The sequence below is a fragment of the Pseudocercospora fijiensis genome (genome assembly GCF_000340215.1).
Source record: "Pseudocercospora fijiensis CIRAD86 unplaced genomic scaffold MYCFIscaffold_8, whole genome shotgun sequence".
Taxonomy (NCBI): Eukaryota; Fungi; Ascomycota; class Dothideomycetes; order Mycosphaerellales; family Mycosphaerellaceae; genus Pseudocercospora; species Pseudocercospora fijiensis.
The window spans coordinates 3,967,128-3,994,994 of NW_006921539.1; the positions used below are offsets into that span (position 1 = coordinate 3,967,128).

General features: G+C 52.4%; 13 protein-coding genes across 13 annotated transcripts; 6 read left to right on the forward strand and 7 right to left on the reverse strand.

The window, feature by feature from the left end:
* Positions 1-1,179: 1,179 nt before the first annotated feature.
* Positions 1,180-2,760, reverse strand: MYCFIDRAFT_96630 (uncharacterized protein; the record flags this gene model as incomplete). The annotated part of the gene is made up of 3 exons (XM_007932238.1): positions 1,180-2,150; positions 2,253-2,296; positions 2,411-2,760. Coding segments are annotated over 3 exons (1,365 nt in total), but the record flags the coding sequence as incomplete, so codon positions are not given.
* A 1,789-nt stretch (positions 2,761-4,549) lies between these two features.
* Positions 4,550-7,507, reverse strand: MYCFIDRAFT_142180 (uncharacterized protein; the record flags this gene model as incomplete). The annotated part of the gene is made up of 1 exon (XM_007932239.1): positions 4,550-7,507. One exon carries the CDS (start codon positions 7,505-7,507, stop codon positions 4,550-4,552), a length of 2,958 nt encoding a protein of 985 aa, XP_007930430.1.
* A 231-nt stretch (positions 7,508-7,738) lies between these two features.
* On the forward strand, positions 7,739-9,130 carry MYCFIDRAFT_212313 (uncharacterized protein). Its single transcript, XM_007932240.1, has 2 exons — positions 7,739-8,592; positions 8,645-9,130. The coding sequence occupies exons 1-2, from the start codon at positions 7,749-7,751 to the stop codon at positions 8,992-8,994; spliced, it is 1,194 nt and encodes a 397-aa protein (XP_007930431.1). The 5' UTR covers positions 7,739-7,748; the 3' UTR covers positions 8,995-9,130.
* A 791-nt stretch (positions 9,131-9,921) lies between these two features.
* Positions 9,922-12,294, forward strand: MYCFIDRAFT_167587 (uncharacterized protein). The gene is made up of 6 exons (XM_007932241.1): positions 9,922-10,352; positions 10,412-10,873; positions 10,932-11,291; positions 11,338-11,659; positions 11,720-11,890; positions 11,952-12,294. Exons 1-6 carry the CDS (start codon positions 10,266-10,268, stop codon positions 12,236-12,238), a joined length of 1,689 nt encoding a protein of 562 aa, XP_007930432.1. The 5' UTR covers positions 9,922-10,265; the 3' UTR covers positions 12,239-12,294.
* A 518-nt stretch (positions 12,295-12,812) lies between these two features.
* On the forward strand, positions 12,813-13,531 carry MYCFIDRAFT_199464 (uncharacterized protein; the record flags this gene model as incomplete). Its single annotated transcript, XM_007932242.1, has 3 exons — positions 12,813-12,970; positions 13,149-13,215; positions 13,274-13,531. The coding sequence occupies 3 exons, from the start codon at positions 12,813-12,815 to the stop codon at positions 13,529-13,531; spliced, it is 483 nt and encodes a 160-aa protein (XP_007930433.1).
* A 52-nt stretch (positions 13,532-13,583) lies between these two features.
* MYCFIDRAFT_212314 (uncharacterized protein) lies at positions 13,584-14,244 on the reverse strand. Its single transcript, XM_007932243.1, has 2 exons — positions 13,915-14,244; positions 13,584-13,863 (listed from the first exon to the last, which is right to left on the reverse strand). Exons 1-2 carry the CDS (start codon positions 14,200-14,202, stop codon positions 13,663-13,665), a joined length of 489 nt encoding a protein of 162 aa, XP_007930434.1. The 5' UTR covers positions 14,203-14,244; the 3' UTR covers positions 13,584-13,662.
* Positions 14,245-14,599: 355 nt separating this feature from the next.
* MYCFIDRAFT_190567 (uncharacterized protein) lies at positions 14,600-15,538 on the forward strand (the record flags this gene model as incomplete). Its single annotated transcript, XM_007932244.1, has 3 exons — positions 14,600-14,677; positions 14,799-15,166; positions 15,229-15,538. 3 exons carry the CDS (start codon positions 14,600-14,602, stop codon positions 15,536-15,538), a joined length of 756 nt encoding a protein of 251 aa, XP_007930435.1.
* On the reverse strand, positions 15,492-16,478 carry MYCFIDRAFT_167590 (uncharacterized protein). Its single transcript, XM_007932245.1, has 2 exons — positions 16,197-16,478; positions 15,492-16,144 (listed from the first exon to the last, which is right to left on the reverse strand). The coding sequence occupies exons 1-2, from the start codon at positions 16,259-16,261 to the stop codon at positions 15,571-15,573; spliced, it is 639 nt and encodes a 212-aa protein (XP_007930436.1). The 5' UTR covers positions 16,262-16,478; the 3' UTR covers positions 15,492-15,570.
* A 550-nt stretch (positions 16,479-17,028) lies between these two features.
* On the reverse strand, positions 17,029-17,925 carry MYCFIDRAFT_143583 (uncharacterized protein; the record flags this gene model as incomplete). Its single annotated transcript, XM_007932246.1, has 2 exons — positions 17,029-17,733; positions 17,773-17,925. The coding sequence occupies 2 exons, from the start codon at positions 17,923-17,925 to the stop codon at positions 17,029-17,031; spliced, it is 858 nt and encodes a 285-aa protein (XP_007930437.1).
* A 484-nt stretch (positions 17,926-18,409) lies between these two features.
* MYCFIDRAFT_190569 (uncharacterized protein) lies at positions 18,410-19,642 on the reverse strand (the record flags this gene model as incomplete). The annotated part of the gene is made up of 1 exon (XM_007932247.1): positions 18,410-19,642. One exon carries the CDS (start codon positions 19,640-19,642, stop codon positions 18,410-18,412), a length of 1,233 nt encoding a protein of 410 aa, XP_007930438.1.
* A 732-nt stretch (positions 19,643-20,374) lies between these two features.
* Positions 20,375-22,249, reverse strand: MYCFIDRAFT_58784 (uncharacterized protein; the record flags this gene model as incomplete). The annotated part of the gene is made up of 2 exons (XM_007931581.1): positions 20,375-22,046; positions 22,100-22,249. The coding sequence occupies 2 exons, from the start codon at positions 22,247-22,249 to the stop codon at positions 20,448-20,450; spliced, it is 1,749 nt and encodes a 582-aa protein (XP_007929772.1). The 3' UTR covers positions 20,375-20,447.
* A 486-nt stretch (positions 22,250-22,735) lies between these two features.
* On the forward strand, positions 22,736-24,095 carry MYCFIDRAFT_142931 (uncharacterized protein; the record flags this gene model as incomplete). Its single annotated transcript, XM_007932248.1, has 2 exons — positions 22,736-22,969; positions 22,998-24,095. 2 exons carry the CDS (start codon positions 22,736-22,738, stop codon positions 24,093-24,095), a joined length of 1,332 nt encoding a protein of 443 aa, XP_007930439.1.
* A 1,426-nt stretch (positions 24,096-25,521) lies between these two features.
* On the forward strand, positions 25,522-27,474 carry MYCFIDRAFT_142919 (uncharacterized protein; the record flags this gene model as incomplete). The annotated part of the gene is made up of 4 exons (XM_007932249.1): positions 25,522-25,683; positions 25,731-25,883; positions 25,956-26,318; positions 26,356-27,474. 4 exons carry the CDS (start codon positions 25,522-25,524, stop codon positions 27,472-27,474), a joined length of 1,797 nt encoding a protein of 598 aa, XP_007930440.1.
* Positions 27,475-27,867: the final 393 nt, after the last annotated feature.

Consider the following 27,867-nt stretch of genomic DNA (forward strand, 5'->3'; position numbering starts at 1 on the left):
AGATAGTATCTTACCTAGAATATAGAAAGAAGATAATAACTACTTCTAGATAGCAATTCTCCTTAGCGAAGATTTATAGGAATTTTAAATACTATAAGAGCTATTATATATAGTTCTAATATCGGCCTACGAGCGTCCTAGAGCTTTTTAGAGCAAAAATCGAGGGGGAGCGTCTAGATCGGCGTTAGTACTAGTATAGAGGTAACGAGGGTTGTAAGTAATTACGGCTTTAACGTTACTATAAAGAATCGTAATAGCGGAAGAAACTAATAAGTAGGCGTAGTGTTCAGTTCTATATCGAGGTGTATATAGATATTTAGACTCTCGATGTAGTAGTTAAGTTGGGTTTCTTGTCTTGTAGGAAGTGCTGCAATCTTTCTTTGAAAAGAAAAGAGGAGTCGATATGCTCCCAGCCAGATGCGAGACTAGTGTATCGTGATTGGCCTTGAATTTCAAGATTGCCAATGGAGTGGAAAGTGTGTAGAGCTCGAATTTGTTCACTGGGGTATCAACCTCGCTATGCTATATTTACATGGAGAACGCCTGCTGATGCTGTTTGCCCAATAAGATAGTGCCCTTGCGCCGCTATGCCCGTGAAGAGTTTCCGACGCCTAATGCGCAGAATGGTCAACCATTCTTGACGAGAAACCCATACCAAACGGCACTCGGAACAGCAACGAAAAGGGTGGTCCTGATAAACTCGTCGAGAGCTTTACGTGCACGGCTCTTTGGTTTCCGCTTTCCCTTTCCCTGGCTGTCGTCGTAGTCGCCAATATGCGACTCTTCATCAGACTCGTCGGGATCCTGCCACCTCATTTGTGGATAGAAGCCTGCCTTTTCGATCAAAGGTCGATTGTCCTGCTGCTGTAGATTTGGCATCGCATAGCTGTTGGCATGCGTGAACATGTTCGCCCCGGCTGGACTCACGCTTCTTGTGCGTGCATTGTAGCTTCGCTGAACGCTGAGGTGACTATCGGTTGTATTAGCGGTGAGGGTGGAGGTTGATGAAGCTCGGTGTCGTCCTTTCGCTTCGCCGTTCGCTTTGACCGGACTCACATAACCACTTGGATGTTCGTTCGCTTGCGATTTCTTGGAAGTGTATTTAGAAGATGACGGGCGACGCGAGAGCACATCCTCAAACGTGATTTCATCGTCTAGCACCGGCTTATTCCGCAGCCCGATCACAACAGCACGAACCAATAAGACAATTATCGTGAAGGCAAGCAGCCTTGCATAGTTGATGAATATGCTCAGCTGGTCCGGAAGGAGGCACAGTTGCGACTTGATCGTAGGCAGAGGCGTGCCGATCGTTTTGCCTTTTTCGTCAACAGGGTTCCATAGGCTGAGGAGCAGAAAACCAGGCTTGCGAACACCCATCGCCCAGCTGAAACTCTTTACGGTGATCTCGCGAACTGCACGCATCACGACACTCTCTTTTTGGCTGTTCTCGCTCCAGCGTCCGATGTTGAATCGGTGAGAAATGTCGCAGTAGTCGTGATCGTCACCTGAGAAGATGTGCTCAATGTCGCCGATTCTGGATACCTTCTTTGCGATCATGTTTGAGAGCGCTGGCGTGAGCGTGTTCTGGTATTGGTATCCGGCAGATAGTGGAATCGCTTTCCCACGTTCGCGCCATTTCCCACAATCCACGTCTGGGTTGCGAAAGAAGGGAATATGAGAGAGCAGAATGATGGGCAGCCGAGGCTTTTCGACCTTCTCCTTGGGTCGGTCATCCACCTTGTCTTTCGGGTCATGTACGGTATGATAATGTCCTCGGGATGGATATGTTCCTGGGTAGAAGTGATTCAAGGTATTCCGCACGGCTTTTGGCCCAGTCACCTCTAACGTGTCCAGGAACTCATCCGCGGGCTTCCAGATGTCGCGATACTGTTGTCGCCGCTCTTCAGTAACGCTGCCGCCCTGTACAAACTCGTCATACGCTGCAAGCGAAGGTGTGTCCAAGCTTACAAACGTGTGATTGCCGATGACATACACGCTGTTCGCCTCGCCAAACCGAGTTTCGAATCGATCCCGTACAGTGACTTGTACTTTTGCACCGATTCCAAGATCGTGATTTCCTGGCACATTCATTTTGACCGTTCGCGCCTTCGTGCCGCCGACGGCATAATGCTGTGTGGTTACGTTAGGGGCTCCGTTCTGCACGCTGACCGGGTCTGCCGGGACGTCCCACACAGGGAACAAAGCTCTCTCTGCGTGTGGATAGAGTTGATGATTGTGGCAGAAAATGCGACTGAACCGATCATACTCCGAATTCCACTGTCTCATCTTCCATTGGCTCCAGCGACCATTTTCGCCTGGCTTGTAGATGTTCAGATCGGTCTTGCCATCGCTGCCGATTCGCTCGCCCTCCTTCTTCGCTGGGTCCAGGATGGCTAGATTGATCAGATACTGGCGCTCAGTGCTATTCAAATTCCTCGCTCTTTCCGTAGCCCATTCCCGACCGCCATCGAACAAATCGCCAAGAAACACTATGCTGTCTGGGTCCAGCTTCTCGTTGATCAGGCGGAAGTTGCGACTCATGTACATGTCCGTGTATGATTCGGTCAAGCTACTCAGTGGCCACGGCCTGCCTGGATACGTATGCGGATCGACCAACTGCGGATCGGCGACAAAGACCAGGTGATGCGGCGCCGCATCGTGAGGCCATTCTTCCCACTTGTCCCAATGGCAGTCTGAGATGTGATCTTTGAACACTCCTCGCTCGCCCTTCCATATCACGTATAGCCATATCAGAGTCAAGAATGTGGTTGTTGAAGTGATTGAGACATATCGCAAGCATGGGTATCGCCGTGTCAGACGTCGTCGGCCGGGGGAGGAAAAGGCATGGCGGAAATGCATGCTCATGTGAGTTTTGGACGTGTGAGATGGTTGGCGAGCAACATGGCGAGCAACGGCGGCGTAGGTGGAAGGGCGGAAAGAATAATGATGGGCAGCAGGTGCTTATTCGGGGATGCATGCATCGCACCTGCGTCCGTCGATCTTTTCACGTGATGTGGAAGTCCCCAATCATGTGACTATAGCAGACTTGAACTATTCCGAGCAGCACGGCGTGACTGCACTGCACCATGCAGCATTCTGTGGCGTTGCCGTATTCAAGACGTACTAGCAGAATTCAACCCCTGGGCCCTTATGGCAACCACATGAGGCTGCACCAAGACATCTCGGAGTCACTGTAAGTCAATCGCTTGCGACAAAGACGATAACGTCGCTGATTGATCCACCCCGGCGCCAATTGGAAAGCCAGGACATAAGTGCATTCGATCGTGCAAAAGAAGCACGTGCAAACGCCATCATTCCTTTCGACTCACGACCAAAAGTGTGTCAGCGACATTGGACTCAGCTTCTTCTATCTTTTCCCACCTACCCAATGCTCCTACCCATCCTCCTCCACCCCAACCAACCCAACCTCAACATCCAACTCCCTCTTTCCCCCTTCCATCTTCCCACTCCCCTCCCAAACCTCCCTCTTCCCCTCCCCGACATAAAACTTCCCCCTCACACCCACCTCCCCATTCGCAAAACCCCCCTCCACACCCCTCACAGCACTAACACCCCCAGCCCTCAACGTATCACTCGTCACCTGAATCTCACAAGCCCGAAATTTCGAATCCGAATCTTCTGGTGCTGCGGGACCGGAGCATTGGGCTTGGAAACCGGGGTAGCGGGGGATGGAGTTTGCGAGGAGAGTGAAGGAGTAAGTGCAGGAATCGGCGGAGCAGGAGGTGGTGAGGGAGGAGATGTGCCAGGTTGTGGCGAGGGAGGGGAGGGGGAGGGAGAGGAATAATGTGAGGAGGGTGGGGAGATGGAGATGGAGGTGCATTTTTTTTGTGGTGGGAGAGGAGGATGGATGGATGGATGTAAGCGTGGTGGGTTATGTGCCGGGTGTTGGCGATTGATGAGATCATCGGCGAGCAAGCATGGTATATATAGCTCCGCAGTTTGCGTTGATTTGTTTGGGGGGAGATGATTGCGGATGAGAAGGCGGTGGCGCCGAAGGGTGTGACAAGAATGTGAGTGGTGAGAGTGAGTGGTGAGAGTGCAGTCAGTTCCGCGGTGTGTAGAGGTCGTGGGAGAGGTAGGTGAGGAGGATTCAGATGATTCCGAAGGTGGCAAGTTGCTGTGTTCATCCTTGCAGCACATTGACCAGGGGAGCTTCTCTGGTGAGCTTATATGTGCACGGCGCGAAGGAGATGCTTCGAAGGAGAGACATGTCAGCAGTTGCGTGGCAAAGGTCAATCATGGACTGGACCTGAACAAGTGGATATCTACTTACTCGCCCTCACGTGGCCTTTGCCTTGCCTTAGCCCTTGCGACGGCAGACTGCGCTCGTAGCGCGACGTGCTCGACTACAACGTCCTCCTCGTGCACGAAGCAACGTGTAGGCAGGACGTCTTCACCTTGCTGTGATTGATGCAAGCCTTCGATCACGCAGTGACATTGTTACGCCGCATCACCTCGCAATTGGCGCGAGAGGAGGCACTTCTAGACCACATCTTCACATGCTATTCAAATCTTGCCAGCTCTACTCTCATGCGCCATCAAGCATTCCAGTCTCCCTGAGCTGTCTCATGATCTCAGGCTCTACATACTTGCTCACAGTCACATCCTCGCTGAGACCCTTTCTCCTTCTTGTTTTGAGCACAAAATCTCGCGCCGTGGCTTGCGCGGAAGCCGGCTCGAGCGGTCTGAGCTTGATGGTCTTGTCCAGCGGATCACCTGGGACAATACTCCACCGATCGAATACCAGAGAGACAGTAGCCTGCCCTTGCGTGTGGATGCGCAGATCTGTCTCAAAACCAAATGAATCGATGACCGGTAGCAAGCCCTTCACGCTGTAGAGTGGTGTTCCTGGCACAGGTGCATCGCTTAGCACGTGGCCTCTCCTTCTCGCGAGCACCGTATACAGTGAGGAGACTGCGTTGGCCGGGCCAAGCATCGTGCACGAGTACAAAGGCTCCATCAGTCTTGGTCCAGCCATGAGGAAGGAGCTGTAGCATGCTCGTCGCGCCGTAGGGATGATTTGACCACCGCCACGGAAGATTGCTTCTGATGCTAGCTCGACATCCGTGATCTTGAACTTTACGTTCCTGATAGGCTCCTCACATAGAGGGCCTTCTCTTGTACCCCACGAGAAACCCTGTCGGATGGTGTCCTTGACTGAACGCAGCAGCTTCTGGTCAACGTCAGATGGCAGGGTATCGTTCTGAAGGATATTTGGTCCCATGTCGTCCGGACCAAATGCCCAGATATTGCGGGAAGCGAGAATATCGTAGCCGTAGTTCTCCTCAAAGAACTTTCCGACCTTTCGCACCGGATCCTTGATGCTGACCTTGCCGGTCTCTATGTCTTGTGCAATGCCGTCGTCGAGTGGCTCGGCCACAAAAGTGAGCTTGTTCTTTTTGTTTGGCGTCAGGGCATAGCACTTCATCGCGCTCTGGTCGACACACGTCTCGCAGAATCGTGTGACTGGATCTGAGACCTTGATCTCCATCTGTGCGTACATGCGTCGAAGGTCGTGAAGAACGCAGTCCATGTAAAGCTCGCCAGTCCCAAGGACCACATGCTCGCCCGATTCCTCGACTTTGGTCGTAATGAGTGGGTAGGACTTGTTGATCTTGCGTAAGCCGTCAAGCATTTTGGGCAATTCTGAAGGGTTGATGGGCTCCACCGCGACCTTGAATACACTGTCGAAGAAGTGGACAACCGGTTTGAAGATGTAAGCGTCCTCATCGTCCGGCAACTTCGGCGCGACAATGGTTGCGCTCTTCATGATCGAGTTGTCGACGCCACCAAGAAGCACAAAGTTACCCGCTGGAATGCCAGAAACCGGCACATTGTACCTGCTTTCGGCAATTGAGACCTGCTCTATCGTCGCAGTAACCATGTCTTCCTCGTCATCGATGCTGTAGTTCTCTCCAAGTACTCGGACCTGCTCTCCGGGTCTTGCGGTGCCACTCATTACCCGGCCAAAGCTGTGGAAGCCTTGGGCATCTTGGGTGTTGAACAGCTTTGTGACGTGCACAACCAGTGGTCCATCAGAGTCGCATTCCAACATGGCCGTCGCGGTCTTCGAGTCTAGTGGACCTGTGTAATACTTCTCGAGCTTCTGTCGACTGCTAGCAACAGGCGAAGGTACGTGCTCCACAACCATATCCACCAATCCAGCTGGTGGTCCAAAAAATTGCTCACATACCATCTTCAGCAGATTCTTAGCATTAGCTTTCAGCTGGCTTGGCTTCAGACTGATTCCAAGGCTCGCCAGAGTCTTCTTGAGATCTTCTGGCGATTCTGATAGGGTGTGAGAGTACAGCTTGTAGATTGGCTCCAAGACGAAATGCACGAAACTCCTCTTCCCTCGATCTTCCACTGGCTTTCGCGTGAATTTTCGAGATCTTGGGTTGTAGTAAATGTCGCCCCACAGTCGCTTGCTGAACTCCTTGATGTCAAATTCCGCGCTTGGATAGCTTTCCGCGTACATGGTTGCGAAACTGGGGAGTGTGAAGCACCACTCCATGCTGCTGCATGCGAAAGCCACGTTACCCTTCTCCGGGCTAACGCGGAACTTCTCGCCACGACCAGGAATTGTATTCTCGATGTGCGTATTGACCTCCTCCACGACATGCTTTAGCTTGAAGTAAGCGTCGGTCGGAGGCAACTTCAATTCGAGCATTAGTCGATCGACCTTGTTGATGAGCAGCGTGAGCGGAATGCCTGCAAGCACAGCGTGCTTGATAGCAAGCTCTGTCTGTGTCTGCACCCCCTCCACGACATCGACCACCAGCACAACACCGTCGACTAAGCGTAATGATGCTGCCACCTCGTCTGCAAAGTTCACATGTCCCGGGGTGTCGATGATATTCAGTAGGTGGCTTTTTCCCTTCGTACCCTGCAGAAGCAAACTCATTGGGCTGGCTTTCACTGACAGCCCTCGTTCTCGCTCCAGAAGATGTGTGTCTGTATACCGCATAGTCTCGTCGCGCGCTTTGCCGGTCTTGCCTTCCATGAAGTGGGACACATCGTGTGTTTGCGACACAAGCATATCCATGATACTCGTCTTGCCGTGGTGTAAATGCCCGCATAGCGCAATGTTCCGTATTTGTTCGGGAAAGCTCATCAGATCTGTGAGGAAGCCACGGTCAAAGTACACTGTAGGCAGATCCTCCTCTTCCACTGTGAACTTCTTGCGCTCGATCGGCGCCACAATCGGCTGCTGCAGTGTCTGCGTATCCTCTTCTTGGATGAGCGTTTCGACATCGGGTCCATAGACTTGTGATGCTGAAGGATAGTATTGCTTGTCTTCGTGTAGTACTACGGCATTCGAAGGGCCCTCGTCGTCTATGTCCATCACTTCAGCACCTGTCTGCGCCGCCTCTTCTCCATCTTCGTCCAGATATTGCGCGCCATCGTATGCGCCTGCGTCCTGCTCCTCTTCACTCTCTTCCGGCTCGCCGATGTAGTTTCCGAACTCATCGTAGAGGTCGTCCATGATGTCGGTAGTGGGGCTATACCGTTGTCAGGGTGAAGAACAAGCAGTCGCGGCCGGCGAATGGCAGACACGCGACTCAGGCGTAGCTTGCATCAAAAAGTTATCGAGAGCGAGGACTGCTTAGTCAGCGGGTCTCGGCAAGTCGGGCCGACTTTCACTCCGTCGAGGGGTGAACAATAGGTCCAATGTTTTTTGGCTGCCAAAGAAAGCCTCTCACACTTCTCAGCAGACGATACTCAAGATGGCTCCTCCAAAACCTGTGTATATCCTCTCGGCCGCCCGCACGCCAGTGGGCATGTTCCAGGGCTCTCTGGTGTCTCAATCTGCCATTGATCTCGGAACACACGCCATCAAGGCTGCGGTGGAGCGAGCGAATATCAAGCCCGAGGAAGTGCAGGAAGTCTTCTTTGGCAACGTCCTCTCCGCCAACCTGGGCCAGAACCCGGCACGACAATGTACAATCCATGCCGGTCTGCCCGAATCGACAGAAGCAACGACCATCAACAAGGTCTGCGCGTCCTCCATCAAGGCCATGTCGCTGGCTGCTGCCACAATCTTGACGGGTGAAGCCGATGTCATTGTGGCCGGTGGCACGGAGAGCATGTCCAATGCTCCCCACTACTTGCCAGTGCTCCGAGCGGGTGCCAAGTTCGGCAACCAGACACTGGTGGACGGCGTGCTCAAGGACGGCTTGACCGATGTTTACAAGGACGAGCACATGGGTCTTCAGGGGGAGGAATGTGCATCCGACCATGGCTTCGACCGCAAAGACCAAGACGACTATGCTATCCGAAGCTACAAAAAGGCAATTGCTGCCCAGGAGGCGGGTTACTTCAAGGAGGAGATTGCTCCTGTCACAATCAAAGGCACAAGAGGGAAGCCGGACACTACGGTTGAGAAGGACGATGAGCCTGGCAAGTTCAACGAGGACGCGACCCGGAACAAAGTCAAGCCAGCTTTCAAGAAGGACGGCACAGTGACTGCAGCCAATGCTTCACCGCTCTCCGATGGAGCTGCAGCTGTCGTTCTTGCCAGCGAGGAGTACGTCCAGAAGAATGGTCTCAAGCCTATCGCCAAGATTCTTGGTAAGACGCACTCTTCACGTGTCAATATTTCTGATATGCTAACGACATCCAGGCTGGGGCGATGCTGCCAAGAACCCTTCCAAATTCACTACCGCACCTGCTCTTGCTATCCCCAAGGCACTCAAGCACGCCGGTATCAAGCAGGAGGATGTCGACGCTTTCGAAATCAACGAGGCTTTCTCAGTTGTCGCTCTGGCCAACATGAAGCTTCTCGGCCTTTCAGAAGATAAAGTGAACCTCCACGGCGGAGCTGTTGCTCTTGGCCACCCCCTTGGTGCCTCTGGAGCACGAATCGTCACCACTCTCCTCGGTGTCCTCCGCGAAACGAAGGGCAAGATTGGCTGTGCTGGCATCTGCAACGGTGGTGGTGGTGCCTCTGCAATTGTCATTGAGAGACTGTAGGCTCGCGCTGATGACCTCGCCTTTTTCGGGGAGGATTATTGCAGCATACCATAGATTCATCTTAAGCTGGCCATATACGGACTCCAAAAGCATTACAAAGGATACCCATAGAGCGATGAAAAAGGACTTTTGCTTCAATTTAGATTCCAGCTCTCCGACCTATTGTCTTCTCGGACTCCTCCCAGACGCCTAGTCGCCTAGTCCATTGCGCACACCGTCTCGGGGATGGACTGTTCTGTACTGAACAGATTCCCGTGGAATATGTGCACACACAGGGGACTCGTTCATACCATGAACTGTGACCTCATCAACAGCTCCCAGCTATATAAATCCATTGTCCAAATTCCAGAAGTTTGTTGCCATGGAGAAGTGATCTCTCGGTATGGACACACCCTCTTACTTTCAGTGCCACTGAGCATCGAGATCCAGAAGACCATGACCTAGCCATCTTCGTAATCGTTGCCTCGATCTGCTGGAATCTCCGTCCGGACCTACACTTCCTTGCCTACTTCGAACCCCGAGGTCGTTGTACCGATTTACCTTCTTGGTGAGGATTATTTGGGGGGCAAGCTATATGCCCAATGCCTTTTCGACCGTCTGCCTGGATAGAGACTACACAGTAAACATTTAGTTCTACTGGAGCCGTACTGATACGAGTACTGTACCTCGCACGGGTATTCTGGGATTGGGTCATGAGAGCCACGTGCGGCAGAGAGGAAGAACTGCTCGTTTGCCTTCGGTGTGAACTCTGATTGGAGGAATAATGTTGGGGGTCATCCTTGGCAGCATGGCAGCATGGTTGTTCTAATAATAATGCACCCCATGTGGAGGGGACTCGCGGGGGATTGTGACACCACCCTCGGAATGGCTGTCCCGCCTAAATTGACCAAGCAGGCTTGACTCCAACAAGACTTCTACGCCTGTAGCCCGCCCGCTCCTCGGTTTGCGGCAGAACCGCTCAATCTGAGTAAGACAAGAACAAGCCTGCCTTGTGATGGTGCACTACAGCACGCTCTTGCACGCTCGCATCGCACCACCAACCTAGTAGACAGCATGTCTTGAACCAGAAATCCGCCCCGTTTCCGCTCGGTGCAGCTCTCGACCGGCCAAGCTGCCAAGTCCAGACAGTTCTTCCGACCACCCCGTCTCCCATTATTGTTTGAGATAAAGGCAAGGTCAGCTGTCAGATCTGTACTTCTAGCCTCCCCCAGCTCCAGCTCCAAACATCCCACCACCCCACAAAGAGGCGAGAGTCTCTTGTTATCCTCAAAATGGGCATCATCGAGAGGATCGTCCGGAATGAGGCTGTCAAGAATGACCCCAAGGAGATCTACAATTGGAGAGTGTTCGTGGTCTGCGTGAGTCGCACGAAAACGAAAAACTTCACGACCAAAGCTGACGCAACGCCGAATCAAAGGCATCAGCATGTTTCGGCGGGATGCTTTTCGGTATGGATACGGGCATCATCGGTGGCGTCCTAAAACTCGATCCTTTCCGAGCGAAATACAACCTCCCTAAGGCCAGCCAGAACAAAACCCTTTCCGCAAATCTGGAAGCCAACATCGTGTCGACGCTCCAAGCAGGATGTTTCGTCGGTGCGCTCGTAGCCGGATATATTGCCGATAAGCTTGGTCGTAGAATGGGTCTAATGATTGCGGCTGTATTCGCGATTATTGGCTCTGTCATGCAAGCTTCTGCGGAAGGCCACTTTCCCGTCATGTATATTGGGAGATTCATTGCGGGAATTGGGGTTGGAGCTGCTTCGATGATTACGCCTCTTTATACTTCGGAGAATGCGCCCAGGGCTATTCGAGGAGCGCTTACCGGCATGTACCAGTTCTTTATTGTTACTGGTATTTGCATCGCATTCTGGATCAATGTAAGCTTGATCATTAACTCTACTCTCCCTGCTATGCTTGACTGACTATCTTCCCCAGTACGGCATGCTTCTGCACTCCCATGGCACAGTCCAATACGTCGTCCCGCTCGCCCTCCAAGCACTTCCAGCCATCATTCTCCTCTTCGCTATGTTCATTGGCAAGGAGACTCCTCGTTGGCTTGCAAAGCAAGACCGCTGGGACGAAGCCGCCACAATCCTCTCCCGAGTCCGCAACCTCCCTCAATCCCACCCATACGTCCAAGATGAGCTCCAAGACATGTCCGCCCAGCTCGAATACGAACGCCGCCTGATCGCGGGCTCAAGTCTCAAGGATCTTCTCAAGGAGATGGTTACCATCCCTGGCAACAGGAAGCGAGCATTGATTACTGTCGGTTTGATGATTTGCCAACAGATGACAGTAAGGAGGCACGACCTCGCCTGAGACAGCTGCTGACTCCTAACAGGGAACGAATGCGATCAACTATTACGCTCCTCAAATCTTCACGAACTTGGGCTTGACAGGCACCGCACCATCTCTCTTCGCAACCGGCGTCTATGGCGTCCTGAAGATGGTCGGCTGCGCACTTTTCCTCGCCCTAGCCGCAGATTCCCTTGGTCGCCGACGAAGTCTGCTGTGGACTTCGATTGCCCAGGGCACTTGCATGTACTACATTGGCATCTACATTCGCATTGACCCGCCCAGAGCTGGAGCTGACGTGCCACCCGCCGGATATGCGGCTATTGTGGCAATCTACCTCTTCGCAGTTTTCTTCCAATTCGGATGGGGTGAGTCCAATCCAAGCAGAAATTCTAGAATTCTTCACTGACCCATTTTCCCTTTTCTAGGACCGGTATGCTGGATCTACGTCAGTGAAATCCCGACCGCACGACTCCGGGCCCTGAACGTCTCCCTCGGTGCAGCGACGCAATGGCTCTTCAACTTCGTCGTTGCAAGAGCCACGCCGAACATGATCGCTACCGTCGGCAGAGGAGGATATGGAGCATATTTCATCTACGGTAACCCAACATCTTTCTCCTCCCCAAATACAAGACACATTCTAACCCAACCCGAATTCAGGCTCATTTTGCTTCTGCATGTTCATCTTCACCTGGTTCCTAATCCCAGAAACCAAAGGCATCTCGCTCGAGAAAATGGATGAGCTCTTCGGTGCCGTGCCAGACGGCAAGATGATAGATGAGGAAGGTAGTGCTCGCAATTATGCGGATCCGGCTCCGACGGCCGAGAAGGGAGGAGGCAATGTTGAGATTCAGCAGGTGGAGAAACGCCAGAATGATAATCAGGCTGAGAGCAGAGGTATCCCTTTGATTGACTCGTTGGCTGTTGGGGTGAATCGGCAAAGCTAGGATTTTAATCTACTTCGTATGCAAAATTCTGTCATCAGTGCGTACTTGGATTATGCAAAGCGGATCTCACTCAATTCTTATACTGTATAACAGTTCGTCGGACTTCACCCAGAAGGCGGTTAGGGGAATTCATCAGTGGTAACCATCGCCAAGTTTTCTTGTTGCACCGTTTCTCTTTCGATGCTGAATGATTCCCCACATTTGTTCCCACAGGATTCATGCACCTGCCTACCTTCTCCCCATTACATGAAGCCGAGGAGCATCCAATCACAGCCTGTAACGTTAAGCTCACTCGTACAAAACTGGTAAGTACACTAGTCGACACGCTAAATTGCGGTATAGATGAACTGTCAAGCGAGCATTCAATCCAACCCTCCTTCACATGCCACGAGCACAAGATCTGTCCGTCGTATATCGGACTTGTATCCAGAGCTGGTCGAGCACTATACAAAGCACGGAAAACACTTTCGAAGCCTTCACTGCTGGCGAGAAACTCGATGTGAATACAAATATACCAGAGCAGGAGCAACCAAGTACAATGCCACCACCGCAACCTCCATCTATATCATAGAAAATGCTCCTCCCAACCCTCCTCCTCCTCTCCCCCACCACATCAACCCCCCTCCGTTTCTGGGTGGGAAGGAGTTGGCGGGTGAAGGGGGACGAATTTGGGGTTGAGGGATCAGAGGTTGGGGTTGCAGTGGGTTGCGGAGAATACTGCGGCTTTTGGAGGTGAGGTTTTGTTGGGAATTGTTTGGAGGGTAATAGGATGCTAACTTTTTTTTTTGGCATTTTAGGGGATCCGGATAAAGTTACGATTTGGGGGGAGAGTTGCTGGCGCGATTTCTGTTATGGATCATACGATTATCAATGGTGGAGATCATACTCATAACGGCAAGCCATTTTTTAGAGCGGCGATTACGAATAGTGGAAGTGTGATTCCAGCTGAAGATGTGTCGACTGCGAAAGCTCAAGCGGTATGTGTTGTTCCAAGCCTAAAAGTCTGAGCGTTGAGCTGACTATGCTGTTCTGCAGATCTACGACAAAGTGGTGGCAAGCAGCAGCTGTGCCGGAAGTTCGGACTCTCTGACTTGTCTTCGAGGCCTGTCGTATGCGGATTTCTTGCGAGCAGTGTCTTCAGTTCCAGGCATCTTCTCATATCGATCATTAGATCTTTCGTATTTGCCTCGCCCGGATCCAGGTGGCAACTTCTTCTCTCAATCGCCCGAAGTTTCCATCGCCAACGGTGCGTACGCCAAGGCTCCAGTCATTATCGGTGACCAGGAAGATTGAGGGAACGCTCTTCGCACTCTTTCAAAGCAATATAACTACGAACGAAGAGCTCTTCTGCTTTTGGGGTTTGATTTTGGCTCGCTGCGGCTATAGCTGTTCTGTTAGCTAGTAATTAATACACATGATCCTTTCTACCCAGCTGCGCCGGCTCCAAACACTTCTTGGTTCTCTTCCGTATCATATGTTCTGCACTTGCCGCCTTTTATGGACTTGCCCGCACCACTACACTGCCGCGGTACCCCTTTCTCCGCCATCAAGTCGACGCGTTCGGGTCGTTGTGCTGAGGTTTTGCTGACTTCGGGGTTGGCAGGAGATACGTCGAGAGGGTTGCCCTTCTTGCCGGTCAATCTCAAGTTCTGGCAGATTCATTCACTCACTGTCACCTTTGCACTCCGCTCAGCTGCTTGGTCTAATTGTGCCTCTGGCGATGTATGCTTGGCCCCAAAGGCAGTTTCGACATCCTGTGCGACCTGGTCGTCTGATCCCGTCTTGCTGTACTCGTTTGTTTCTCTCACGATATCATCCTTCTTTTCGACGTCTTGTGACTCCTTCCACGCCGAGATATGATCTTGGGCATGCGTGGGCGTTGCGAAGGATAGTGTTCGTGTTGCTGTGAGGCCAGCCTGGGACCTGGCTGCGAAGCGTTGAGCTCTCCGGATAAGGAATGACATACTGGACAATTGGTATTAGAGAGCACACTGCATACTCACGGCGTCGTTAAATCAATTGGCTCGTTGTGTTTGACGTCACTACCTGAGTCTTGTGCCATGCCAACAAATCATCAACACGAAGTGGTAAGCTGAACCAGTCGTCCGTTCCTGGAAAACAACCATGCCAAGTCGGAGTGGACTCCGCACAGGAGCATTCCACTCCTTTTCACTTTCACCTCCTACTACCAACTTCTAAAATTTATGGTGGCGTCTATCCAGTTCTTTCACTCATCGTTGCCTCCCCTTTAGGAAGAAGTAAATCTGTAGGGCCTGTAATGACACCAAGGCTCGTGGTATGAGAAGCAGGCCGTTGTCTAATAACATTATACCTAGCACACTCGGTACATGATCCTCCAACATGCAGAAGATGAGATTCGACCTTACATTCGTGGACGCTAGACGGCGCCAAGATCATATCGCTGCAGTGGCATATATAGTATTTGCGTCTTCGGAAATCTACTTCCGTTCTTTTCAGCTCAGCGCGATCGTTTCAACTCAAAGTCATATCAATCGCCCCCTTTGAGAACTATGAAGGATCTTCTATCCCGCTGGCACAGCATCTACGAAAAGCATGTGAATGGATCGATCTAGCCCGGATTCTCGGTGCCGAGATTATTCAAGTGCCCGCTTCTTTCGATCATAATTCGTTGTCGGTCAGTGATGACCAGATCATCGAAGAGCTCCGTCACCTCGCGGATGCTGGGTTACCAGGAGAAGGCACCGATGAAGCGACAGTTACCATGGCCTACGATCCCATGTCATGGAGCGTAAGAAGCAACGCATGGCAGCACGCTCTCGACCTGAAGCATCGGGTTTCAAGACCAAACTTCAAACTTTGCCTGGACACTTATCATATCCTGAGCAAGCTCTGGGCACATTGTACTATGCCTAATGGGAGAATCCCCGGGGCGACGAAGCGCTCCAAGTGAGTCTCTATGAAACTCTGCGCCTCATGCAGCCTGAGGACGTGGCTTTTGTGCAACTGAGCGATGCTGAGCGCATGGACCCTCCCGTTCCTCATCAAGAACTCAGATCAATGGGAAAGCACTATGCGTGGCATTGGTCGGGCGTGGGGAGGATATTTCCTCTAGAAGCGGAGTGTGGTGCATACCTGCCCATGCTCGACATCGTGCGGACTTGGCTCGTAGATCTTGGATGGTCGGGATGGGTCAGTATGGAAATTTCCCACCACTCGATGGATGAAGAAGAGCGAGGGCCGCGGTATTGGGCAGAACGAGGCATGAAATCTTGGGAGAGACTGCAGAAAGCTTTGACAAGTTCCGAACCGACTAACTAGGTCCGGTCTATGAAAAGCGGAAGAGCACACCGCTATATCTCGTCCTTGACCCAAGTATCGAACCATCTCACCGCTTGGAAGTAAGCACTTTCCTGCGCAAAAGCCTTCTTCTTATCCGTCAAATTCGTCCTCACAGCAAATCCATGCTCGGCATCCGCATACAACGACGTCTGATACGTCTTATTCTCACTCCGAAAAATCGACTCAATCTTACTCCTATTCTCAGCCGTATTCGCATCATCAAGCGCTCCGAACGCAATACTAATCGGACCCGCCACCGCCCCCCACTCCTCCTCCGTAGTAGCAGAAGGATGCGCCGTGAAACCCGCATCAAGCCCACGCCCCTCCGCCAAAAATCTCGCAACATATTTCCCCCCGAAACAGTACCCCGTGCCCGCAACCCTCGAGATTTTGAAATCTTTCCGAACCGTGTTGATCGCCGACTCGATGATTCCTTCGATTTGCGATTGCGGATGTCGAGATCTCCAGGCCGTGAGGTCAAAGGTGGAGTTCGGATCGGACAGGGCTTCTGCTGGGACGGCGTCCCCACGGAAGAGATCTGGCATGACGACGAGGTATCCGGACTGGGCGAGACGATCTGCCAATCTAAAAGATCCATCAGCATTATTTCCACCCATGATGAGGTGACGGAACTCACAGTCTATTGTTTAGCAACCCGTTCCCGAAAATATCCGTCAAGTATAGAATCGCCGCATCCTGCATCTGATCGTGCTCGCGACGCCCTGTGATATACAGACTCTCTCCCCCGAATTTTTCCGTCGTGCCGGTAGAATTCTCGAAATGCGGAACTCCTTCCTCGCATCTATGATTTCCGTGCGGTTTCAGGAAGAGGTCGCCTAAGTGCTCGTGCTTCAGGTCTGGTTCTCCATGTGCTAGTGCTAGAGTTGCTCCTGCGAGTAGAAGTGCTGATATCGTTTTCATCGTGGAGGGAGAGAGGTGTAGGTGAAGACGGGGTTAAGCCCGTGGCAGTCGATGCTGGCGGCATCATATAAACTGCGCGGCACGCAGATGGTCAATGCAAGGTCATTGACGCGAGCCAAGTCGTCGCTTGTGGTGGTATGCAGGTGTTTCTCTAGCGGAATGCCAAGAGAGGCTAGGAATGCCGTTGGCTGCCGAGTGCCAATGTTTTGGTGGTGGTGAGACATTGTCACTCACTTCTATTCTGTTAAGGTCTTTTGTTGTTCTGGTCTATCGTCGTCCTTTCCAACCTCGGATGCCCTCAATGCTATTCTATGGCCGTTTCGATGAATCCTCGCTCTCCGTTGATGATGCGGGTTGAATTGAAGGCGTTCCCGGACGCGTTTCAATCAAAACACTGGTATTGAATCACCCCAGGGTGAGAAGGCTGCAGCCCAATCTGTCCAGCCTCCACGGAAATGCAGTCCCCCGCCCCGGAAGCCATCTTCTTGCGCTCATCCGTCGGCTCTCGGACTCTCCCTTGTTGGCTCTTGACCGCACATCGAATTCATTCACGATGCCTTCTCGAACCGCCGCATGAAGCCCGCTCTAGCCTCGTTGTTCAGCACACCTCCTAGGCCATACGCAGGGACCATTCGGCACGCTCTTGCCAGAGACGAGGACAACCATAAGCTCCTGATGACACTCATTCGTTCCCGGAGCGAGAGCTTTGCAGGCCGGTTGTAGAGATCGAGACCCAGGAGGTGCAGCGGAGTGGCAATGAACTGGCTGGCAGCAGGACAAACGAGCTGTGCAGCGGTCAATCTACTCATGTGCTGTTCTAGCCCTTCAGGGAGTCGATCGGAGAGTAGAGCTGGAGCATTGAAAGTGAAGAACAGAGTGATCCCGTCTCGAATTACAAGAGGGATGAAGCTGGTCGGCGGAAGGGGGCGTAGTGTTCCTGTTGAAGCTGGACCGAAAGTTTGGGCGAAGCAGTTGTCCTTGTACAATGCCAGGCCGAGATTGACACTGGTAACGGCGCAGAATTTGGTGGTGCTGCTGGTGGTGGTGCTCGGTGGGAGATCATGTTTGTACGATGTGATTGTATCTGTCGTGTTCGCCACGAGATAGGTGCCACTGTAAAGAGCCAGCATCACGGCAAGTGGCCGACTCACGAAGAAGTTCCTGGGATTCAGGAGCATGTCCTTCAGAGCACTTCGCGCACAATCCAATACGGGTCTCCGACTTGCCGCAGCATCGACAACTGCCCTGTACGTCTTGTCAGGCCTGATCAAGACTGCCAAGTGTCAATATACTTGCCTGTCAATCACCGTCATTACAGGCGCAACTGCCAGCGACGCAATTGCTGCTGATCCGGCATCAAATACCAGCCTGCCTGCCAACTGCTTGTTGGAGTCCGGGTGCACGACTCCAGGCTTGCCATCGCCTTCAGCCCAAGCAGATGCCATCCGACCATCCATCCCGAGGATCGTCACAGAGGACCACCAAGCAAGTGCGTGCTATGCTGGTGAACCGACAGTCTCATCTGTCGGACTTCGGTGCATTTTGGAAAGGACTGGCTACCCAAATTAGGCATACAAAAGCCGCGAGCATGCGCACAACATGATCCACGGGAGCTCGAATCTTTTGACGTTGGTCTGCGATATTCCGAGCTGTAGCTGTTGCCAAGAGATACGTATGCTCGGAACATATTGTAAAGCACGCTACGGCTATGCAAGCCGATGCCAGGTGACTGCTCCATCGCAAGGCTGCCTCTTTCGGCAATCTCAGCGTGCGACCCAGGAAATGGTCTGGCCAAGACATGGGTGACTCGGCATATTGGACCTTGTATATGGTCACAATAAGATCGATCTGATGGCAAGATACACACGGCATGTTATGAATGTTCATTCATCCATTCATTCATTCCAGTCATAAAGCTCCAAAGAAAAATCACGACCGACCCATCAATCTCCCAAACACCCTCCTCTTCAACTCCCCATAATACTCAAACATCCCATCCCGCATCCTATCCGCGCCACCCTGATTCTCCACAAGCCTCCGAAGCAAATACTGCATACACTCCTGAATCGACCCCCAAGTCAAACACCTATACACCCTCGGCACAACAACACCACCACCACCACCACCACCACCACCACTATCCCCCTCAGCCTTCCTCTTCTCTTCGAGCTCCTCACACCTCTGCAAAATCTTACACCCCAGCTCATCAGCCATCCCCTGCAACTGCCCAAAATCCGGCACGACTTTCAGCTCGCCTTTTCCCGAAAGTTGTTGGATCAGATTCCAGGCCCGAGAGACACTTTCCGGATTATGGCCTGCGAGGAACAGCTGCACGGACGGGAAATTTTCCGGGTGGAAGCCCAGATTCGTGCCGGAGAGGAGGTCACGGACGATGCTGTTGTACGAGTCATCGGTATCTTGCTTGGAGTCGTGGATCAAACTCCTCTGGTCGTGAGCGATGTAGGCGCCTCGGACGAGTTTGATGGCCAGCGTCCAACGTTCGCGATCGGCGAGAGAAAGCTGGGATTTTAATTTGGAGCGGGATTCCTTGAGGTATGCCTGGAGAGTATTGTAGACCAGCGCGTGACCATCTCGATTCCAGCGCCGCATCAAATCGATCGTCCAGCGATCGATGGCCGTCTGGACGGCCGATTGTTCCGAGTCGATCCAGATCCTGCAATTTCGCGCGCGAGCTTTCGCACAGATTTCGTCCATGGCGCCGACGAAAGATTCGGGCGCTGCGGAGTCTGCCAGTAAGGCTTTCACCGCTTCCGAACCGGCTCCTGTGAGTTTGATCCCGAGCCAGTCTCCACTACCCGCCATGTCAAGCGTCGCGAGATTTCCGTTCTTCCACATGTTCAGCCCGGCATCCTTAGTAGCTGCGCTCTCAGCTCCCGTCGCTCGAGCCTTGTTGGAAGAGTCAACGACCGTCTCCCTTCCGTAGCAAAGAATCACACCAGCATACCCCATTTTCCGAATCTGGTCTCGGGTCTTGAAGATTTCCTTCTGGTTGGTCCCGGCACAGAATTGGTCGTATACCAAGGGCTTGACGACCGCTCTCAGAACCGGGTTCGCATCTGGATTCAGGATTTTAGATCTGGAATTTGCGATCGTGTCGAGGATGGTGAAGCCCGCTTTGAACATGATCGGGGACGTGAACATGGTGCCGAGGAGAAGGTTTCGAAGGAGACTGAATGTCGGGAGTCGTTCGAGTCCCGAAGGTTTCGCGGCTTCGGCGGTCTTGGTTCTTGATACGGCGAAGTCATTGTGGACTTTCGCGTCCTGTGCACCCGCTGCATAGTGGGAATATGATCGAAGGACGAAATATCCGATCTGGTTTCTCGTGAAGGTGTGAGATTTCGACGCTTGTCGAAGACCAGTACAACGAATTGTAAAGGGGGTAGACATTGTGGGAGTGGAGAGTGAACGAGTCAAGTCTCGAAGAGTGAGCCCAGGTTTGTTTTCTCCTTTGATCAACCACATGCCCGGGCCCCAAGCTTCTCCCGTCGGTCTTGAAAGCCGACATGGTGGAGGTCAGACCTGTCGCCCATGGTATATCAATAGCTCTCGGCCAGGGTTACTTGAAGCACCTGACGTTCCCAAAGAGGCATGCAAATCCACGGGGCCTGATTTCAACCCAAGCAGCCGTGCAGCCGTGCGTAGCCGTTCTGCTCACGTGAACCAGGCTGAGATTCTAGAATACTGATACGACCGCACAAAATGTGCAGACATTGATTCGCAGATCCAACACATACGCGCACCAAAGATCTCGCTCCATGCGTAGACGATCCTCTCGGCATGACTCTATCTGTCTCCATTTCTCACGACGACCCATACGCCTATCCGAGCCAAACGGCCGAAATCATGAGTTCTACATTCGCACACATCGATAACCGACAATCAAACCTCATCCATTTCAATCCATCTACCAACACCAACCCAATGCATCGGCTATCACAATCCCAAATTACATATTACTAGGATACAAAACCTCCTCAAGCTTATTAAACTCCTCCTTCAACGTCCGCGGCGCCGTGAAACGCATCAGCAAATTCGAGCTCCCAGCCTTATCACAAGTCCCACTGGCGCGAGCACCACCGAAAGACTGTTGACCAATCACCGCGGCGGTGATTTTGCAATTGATGTAGAAATTTCCGGCCGAGTAGCGGAGCTTGTCTTCGGCGAGACGGATGGCGTGTTGGTTGTTCGAGAAGATGTTACCGGTCAGCGCGAAGCCGCCGCCGTGGTTGTCGATGAGGTCGAGAGTGGATTCGAAGTCGTGGTCGGGGTATATGTATGCGGTTAAGACGGGTCCGAAGAGTTCCTGGTTGAAGAGCCGGTGGTCTTTGTGTTTGGAAATGTAGATGGTCGGGTCGATGTAGTAGCCAACGCTGCCGTCGTACGTGCCGCCGATGACACGCTCGAGGGTATGGTCTTCATTCGCCTGGTCGATGGCGCGCACAATGCGATTGAACGCTTTCTGGTCAATCACCGGTCCGGTGAAAGATTGGTAGTCCTCTGGAGGACCGACTTTGACTCTTGCAAGCTCTTTCTTCATGTAGCCGAAGAACTCGTCGGCGCGGCTTTGCGGGACGTAAATTCGAGAGCAGGCGGAGCATTTCTGGCCTGCGTATTCGAACGAGGCGCGGACGGTGTGCTTGGCGGCTTCTTCGACATCGGCGGAGGGGTGAAGCAGGTGGAAGTTCTTGCCAGAAGTCTCTCCTGCCATGCGTGGGAAGTCGCGGTATTTGTTCTCGGCAAGGCCCTGTGCAGCCTGCACGTTGAGCTTGCGGAAGACGTCGGAAGAGCCGATGAAAGTGAGCGCGGAGAATGCAGGGTGGTCGAAGACGGTGTTGGTGATCTGCTCAGCATCACCGTTCACGAGCTGGACAACGCCTTCGGGCAGACCAGCCTCGAGCAAGATGTTGTGAATCAGATGGCTGATGTGGGCCGTCATTGGCGCCGGCTTCCACACCACGACATTTCCGAGGAGTGCGGGAGCGGAAACCAAGTTGCCACCGATTGCAGCAAAGTTGAATGGAGACACGGCGTAGACGAATCCTTCGAGAGGTCTCCAGTCTGTGCGTCCGTGATGTCCTGGTGAGTTGACAGTCGGTTGTTTGTCGTAGATCTCTTGAGCGAAGCCGACGTTGTATCGGAAGAAATCACAGAGCTCGGCAGCGGCATCGATTTCTGCTTGCCACGCATTCTTGCCTTGACCCAACATAGCAGCAGCGAGCAGCTGGAATCGATACTGGCCGGAGACCAGCTCGGCGGCACGCAGGAAGATCGAAGCTCGATCGGGGAAGGGCATTGCCTGCCATGTCTTCTTCGCCTCCAGTGCTCGGTCGATAGCCTGCTTGACCTCCGCGGGCGTTGCCGAGGCGTATTCTTGGAAGGTTGTGTTGTGCTCTGACGGCATTGCCATGCGTGTGAGGCTTTGGGAAGAGGTAATTGATGCATCTGGTCCTCCCAGTGCCGGCACTTGGAGAGGCAGCTTCGCCCGTAGTTCTTCGAGCGCTGCAGACAGCTTCTGTCGTTCGGGCGAAGAGGGGGCGAAATGAAGCTACGTGAGAGATCAGTAGATGGAGTTGCACTTGTGCAATTCCGCCAACTCACATTATGTTCGTTGAAAGGCTTCGGCACGCGGTATGTGCCCGAAGTCAGCGATCTCACGCCATTATTATTGAGAGCACTGATCCGCGTCTGCGGCACGACTCTGCTTTGGCGAAGCGCTGATGTCGCTGTCCCTAAGCGTACGGCGGCCATTGTGTGAAGGGGATGGCGAAGATGGCTGCGCACAAAAAATCCCACAGCTCGCCATGTACACATAGAACTAACACATAGCAAGCTTTATTCTGGTGACGGTAAGTACCTGGAAACCTCCTCGCCCGAACCAGTCGGTTTCCATCGCCGGTCATGCTGCAGGTCATGCGTAGCGCTCCAGCACGATTTAGGAAATTTGATGCATGCCATTCAAAGTCTAGTCAAGCAGACAGAATTCGGGAAAGACATCCGTAGCGTTCATCAACAGGTGGGGAAGCCGGTCGGCGGTCAACATTATTATTATTATTTTGGTACAGCAAAGCTGGCCGATGCGCTTGGCCGGTAAGATTTCCCGACATCACTCAATCCACAATCACCCGAATCGAGGCGAAGCGTCCGGTGCAGAATGTTGTCAAAAGCATAGGCTAGTATTCTATCTCAAGAAATCGACCGTCAACAACTTCAACGTCTCAACTCTGCCCAGCAAAAATGAATTCAAACGACTCGCCCATTGCAATTGTTGGCGGCGGCGCCTGGGGCCTGTCAACCGCCCAGCATTTGACGAATGCTGGTTACACCAACATTACAGTGTACGAGCGGGCCGAAAAAATCCCATCCCCTTACTCTGCAGCATGGGATATCAACAAGATTATCCGTGCGGAATATGAAGACCCATTCTACACAAACTTGACATTGGTGAGTCCGCCCACTTGCCTCAGCTTTGTTGGAATACTGACTGACCTTGATCTAGGAAGCGATCAAGCAATGGAAAACCCCGCTGTATGGCCCATACTTCCACCAAACCGGATACGTAGTCGCGGCCACTGGCAGAGCACCCGCGAAAGCAGTCAAGCATCTGGAAGAAGCCCTTTCCAACGTGGAAGACCACCCGGCCTTCAAATCTGGAATCCGGAGACTGGAGAGTCCCCAAGACTTCAAGGATTATACGTGGCAGTACACCGGTCCATTAAACGGATGGAAAGGTTACTACAACCGATTAGCGGGCTATGGTCATTCCGCCGATGCGCTCAAAGGCATTTGGGAACACTGCGCGAGAATCGGTGTCAAATTCGTGCTTGGCGAGAGCGCGGGAAAGGTCGAAAAATTGCTGTATTCTGGCTCACGGTGTGTTGGTCTTGAGACTGCCGATGGCAAGAAGCACAAGGCCGATCTGACCATATGTGCCTTGGGCGCACATGGCGCGGATCTGCTTCCTGGTCTGGGCAAATTTGTCAGTGCCCGCGCCTGGTCGGTTGCGCACGTTCAGCTGAATGAGGATGAAGCAAACTTCCTCCGAGGCATTCCAACTACCAATGTGCGAGATCTGGGGTTCTTCTTCGAGCCGGATCCAAAGACTAAGCTGTTCAAGCTATGTCCTTTGGGTGTTGGTTTCACAAATACGGGCTCTGATGGCGTCTCTCGGGCACCAAGAGAGCGTTTGCCTCCACCGCAAGATTTCATCCCTGCCGAAGATGAACAAAAGCTCAGACAGTTGCTGAGAGAAACATTTCCGTGGATGGCTGACCGGGCCTTCGTGGAGCAAAAGCTGTGCTGGTTTGCAGATACTGCGGATTCCGACTACTGTATCGACTTCGTTCCAGGCACCCAGAATTCAGTGGTTGCGCTATCGGGCGACTCGGGACATGGCTTCAAGATGATGCCAATCGTCGGCACGTGGGTGGCGCAGCTGCTTGGTGACGGCAAGCAGTCGGAGCAACGCTGGAAGTGGAAGTCGGTTGACCTCACGAAGCAGAATTGGGGCGAGAAGGTGAGTTGGCGTATTGGCAAGGGTGCAGAGCTGAGAGAACTAGTCAAGGCCAAGGAGAAGCTCATCCGGGCGAGGTTGTAATGTCGGCTGTTATGGTGCTTCTTAACATGACGAAGCCCTGGCTCTGCAAAGGACATTGTCTCTTGCAGAATCACCCACGAAGGCTGGTATCGCCAGTATCGAGTATGCTGCTGCCATCATGACGGCTCCGCGAGCGGGTATTCACGATGCGGCATGCTTGCTTCGTCCAAGGAGGCCATACCAGGAGCCCACCGCAGGCGAGAAGGCGCGAATAATGTGGACGATGGAGCCAATTGCGAGGCTAGAGGATCAGTATATGAGTTCGCTGAGGAGGAGTCGGCTGTAAAAGAGCACTAATCAATGGAAGACACCGAATCAACGTGTAGGTAGAAAGTAATACTGTGAGACGCGTCGGTCACGTCGGAGCAATCGGAGTGCCAAGACCTGCCAAGACTTGGTTGGTTCCGTCCTCTCCATACACTCCTTCTCCTTCTCTTCACGCCAATTCCTACACATACATGATTGTACAATGGTTGTCAGTCGCTCTCAGCAGAACTTTCGATCGGATCATGTGCAGATCATCCCGCCCACCCAATTCCTCGCATCGCTTCCACATATCTCGTTGAGCCTTACAATCGCAAATCTATGGCTCATGGAAGATGCCAGACGTACGCAAAGTCTCCAATGAATGGGGCGAGAATAGGACCATCGCGACAAGACCAGAAGGCGTCCTGGACGTGCACCGATTTCCGAGCGTGTACCGCGCAGCCTTACCCATACTCGGCTCATTGAACATGCTGAAGTATCATATGGCACATTTTCTTCGGCGCTCACGCTGCAGCCCAGGATGCCAGGATGAAAGACAAATACATTTCAAGAGATCTCTTCGCGAATGACCGATCCATTCCATTTACGCCGCTTGTTATGGAGATCGATGACTTCGGTTGATCGCAACAGAGTAAGTATCTGCGCTAAGTAGTCGATGCTTGTCGGTGAAGATCGCCTATCACGTAAGCTTTGCAAAGCGATGAGGAAGACTCTGTGCTTTTGAAAGGCTTCAAATACGCCACGGAGCGTTGTCTGGATGCTGTTCGCAGGGTCCCTTGGGAAGCTTATGCTAGTGTAGGTGCATGTGCCAGCCGGCTCCGTGGTGCCACCGCAGGCCGTCAAAGGAACTTTTCACAACATCTATTTCGATGGACTATGAGAAGCTATTGCGATGGACTGTGAGAACGTATCTCGATGGACTATGAGGACGCATCTGTCGCTACGGCTCTTCTCGGCTGGCTCGAGGCTTCTGGAGCCAAAACATTCAGACCGGCTGATTTGATATTTTAGCAGCCTCACGCATGGCACCACGTTTCATGCAGACATTTGTGGTGCCATGTACATGGCACAAACCCGGCTCGACGGCCTCGTGAGAGTCGAGATACGACTGACCGTACAGGGTAGTAACGCAATCGCAAGACAGAAAGTCAAACCATACATGGTTACCGCGAGAATATATGAGCAAAGCGCCGGTGCAATCGTCGATCAAGTCCGCAGCATCAGTGCTATTACTCGTTCACGTTGGCGATTCGTGTGGCAAAACCAGATCTTGGAGAGAAGAGCAATGCAACACTACAATGATTGGCCAAATGCTGGAGCAGTGAGATCCTCACCATTGTGTTTCAGGTTGCATACTCACCAGGCCAGTTCAACGCTTTGAAACCGCAAACGCAAAAGACTAAGCTCGAGGTCTCTGGCTACTTCCCGAACTATGTTGCAGGCACGCTGCACAGGGCAGGTCCTGGCGGCTACAGGATCCCACGAGCCGAGTGCCTCGATGGTGACTTTGCATGTGACCATGTGAGAATAATGATGCTCACTCACTCGCTCACTAAACCTGTGCTGACTGACTGACTGACTGCCGCCCCATAGTGGTTCGATGGCTTCTCATACGTCTATCGCTTTGAGCTTGTCCCAGGCAAAGATGTGTGCTCAGAAGTTCACTACTCGTCAAGATGTCTAGTGGATGGAGTGGTCGATACGGCCGCAAGGACCGGGCGTCTCGAAGGCCTCACGTTCGGCCAAAAGCGAGACTTGCACGACACATTCGACAAAAAGATGCAGCCACCGCCTGAGATGACATCCGCTTCGGACGCGAAGAACGTCAATCTTGGAGTTACGATACGAGAGCCAATGCTCTGCGAGATGCCTGACATCAAAGGCCAAAGGAAAGTTCTCGTCTTGACTACAGACGCCCGAATCAGGAAGGCAAGTACTACTGTATCCGATGAGCTCGTGTCGACTCGTTTGACTAACCAATATTTCGTTGAAGACATTCGATGCAGACACACTGGAGCCTCTTGGTGTCACTCGGCAAGTCAAAATGCATCCCGACCTCAAAGGTCAGCTGTCAGGCGCACACGCATGCCACGACCACAAAACTGGTGAGTGGTTCAACTACAATCTCGAGCTGGGTCCAAAAACAATCTATCGCGTCTTTCGCGCGAATCCGAACACTAGTAAAGTGGACATCCTGGCCGAAATCTCTGACCGAGAGCTACGGCCTGCTTACATCCATTCAATGTTGTTGACCGAGAATTTTGTAATCTTGTGCGTATTCTCATCTATCCTCAAAAACGGCGGCATGGACATGCTCTGGACGCGGAACATCATGGACTCTCTGGCCCCAATCGACTCAAGCAGCAAAGTCACCTGGCTTGTCGTGGATCGACACGGCGGAGGGCTCGTCAAGAAATTCACGAGCCCGGCTTTCTTCTCCTTCAACACCACCAACGCGTGGGAAGAGGCTAATAAAGACGGAACCGTCGACATCGTGTGCGAGCTCTTCGAGTTCAAAACCCATGACATCCTTCATCGATTCTACTACAAGAACCTCGTCTCGAATGAATCCAACACAGCCGCCTTCAACAAGGCCTTCAACAAGAACTCTCGCATTAGCAAGACTTCACAATTGGCTCGGTACAAGCTTCCTGACGTCCACTTGCCGGGTAGCCAGTCCGTTAACATGTCGTTCCAGGCAGCACCTTCTGGAGAAGCGACGCGAGTACTCTCGATGCCTGGCAGCGAAACTGGAGACCTTCAAATGTGCAACCCCAACTTCCTCCTCCGAAAACACCGCTACGTCTGGGCCGCGCAGGACTCCGGAAAGTCTTCGTTCATGGATGCCCTCGTCAAAACCGACACCCAAACGCAGGCTTCTGTTACGTGGTCCGTCGACAAACATACCCCGACCAAACCTTTCTTTGTACCAGCGCCGCATGCTCAGGCTGAGGATGAGGGCGCTGTCTTGTCCATCGTCTACAACGGTGTGACGGATACGAGCTATTTGCTTTGTCTTGATGCTGCTACGATGCAAGAGCTGGGCCGTGCGGAGGTCGGCGCTCCGGTGGGCATAGGCTTTGATGGGAAACATACGCCTGCTGCACGTTAATTTTTCTCCGATGCTGATTTCGAAATGTATCATCGATCGTGACTGCTGGCGAGCTAATACATATATATATAGAGCGAGCGCATAGAATCTCAAGTCCTTGACTTCAAGAAGCTGTCTTGAGAAGTAGTAGGAGAGTCTCTGTTAGTTAGGTTAGCCTGCAACGTCTCCGCACTGTCCTCCTGTCCGTTTATTTATCTACACAACCGCGAAACCTCCCAATCATGGACGCAGTACCATATAAGAGCGCTAATAATACATTAAATATCTTCTATATATATCCCCTCAACCTTCTAACTTCCTCGTAAAGCAAATCTATAAGAGGGGTTATATTAGTAGGTAGATAGGGTAGTAGTAAATTAGTATAGTATTCGATAGAGATCTAAAAGGAGAGGG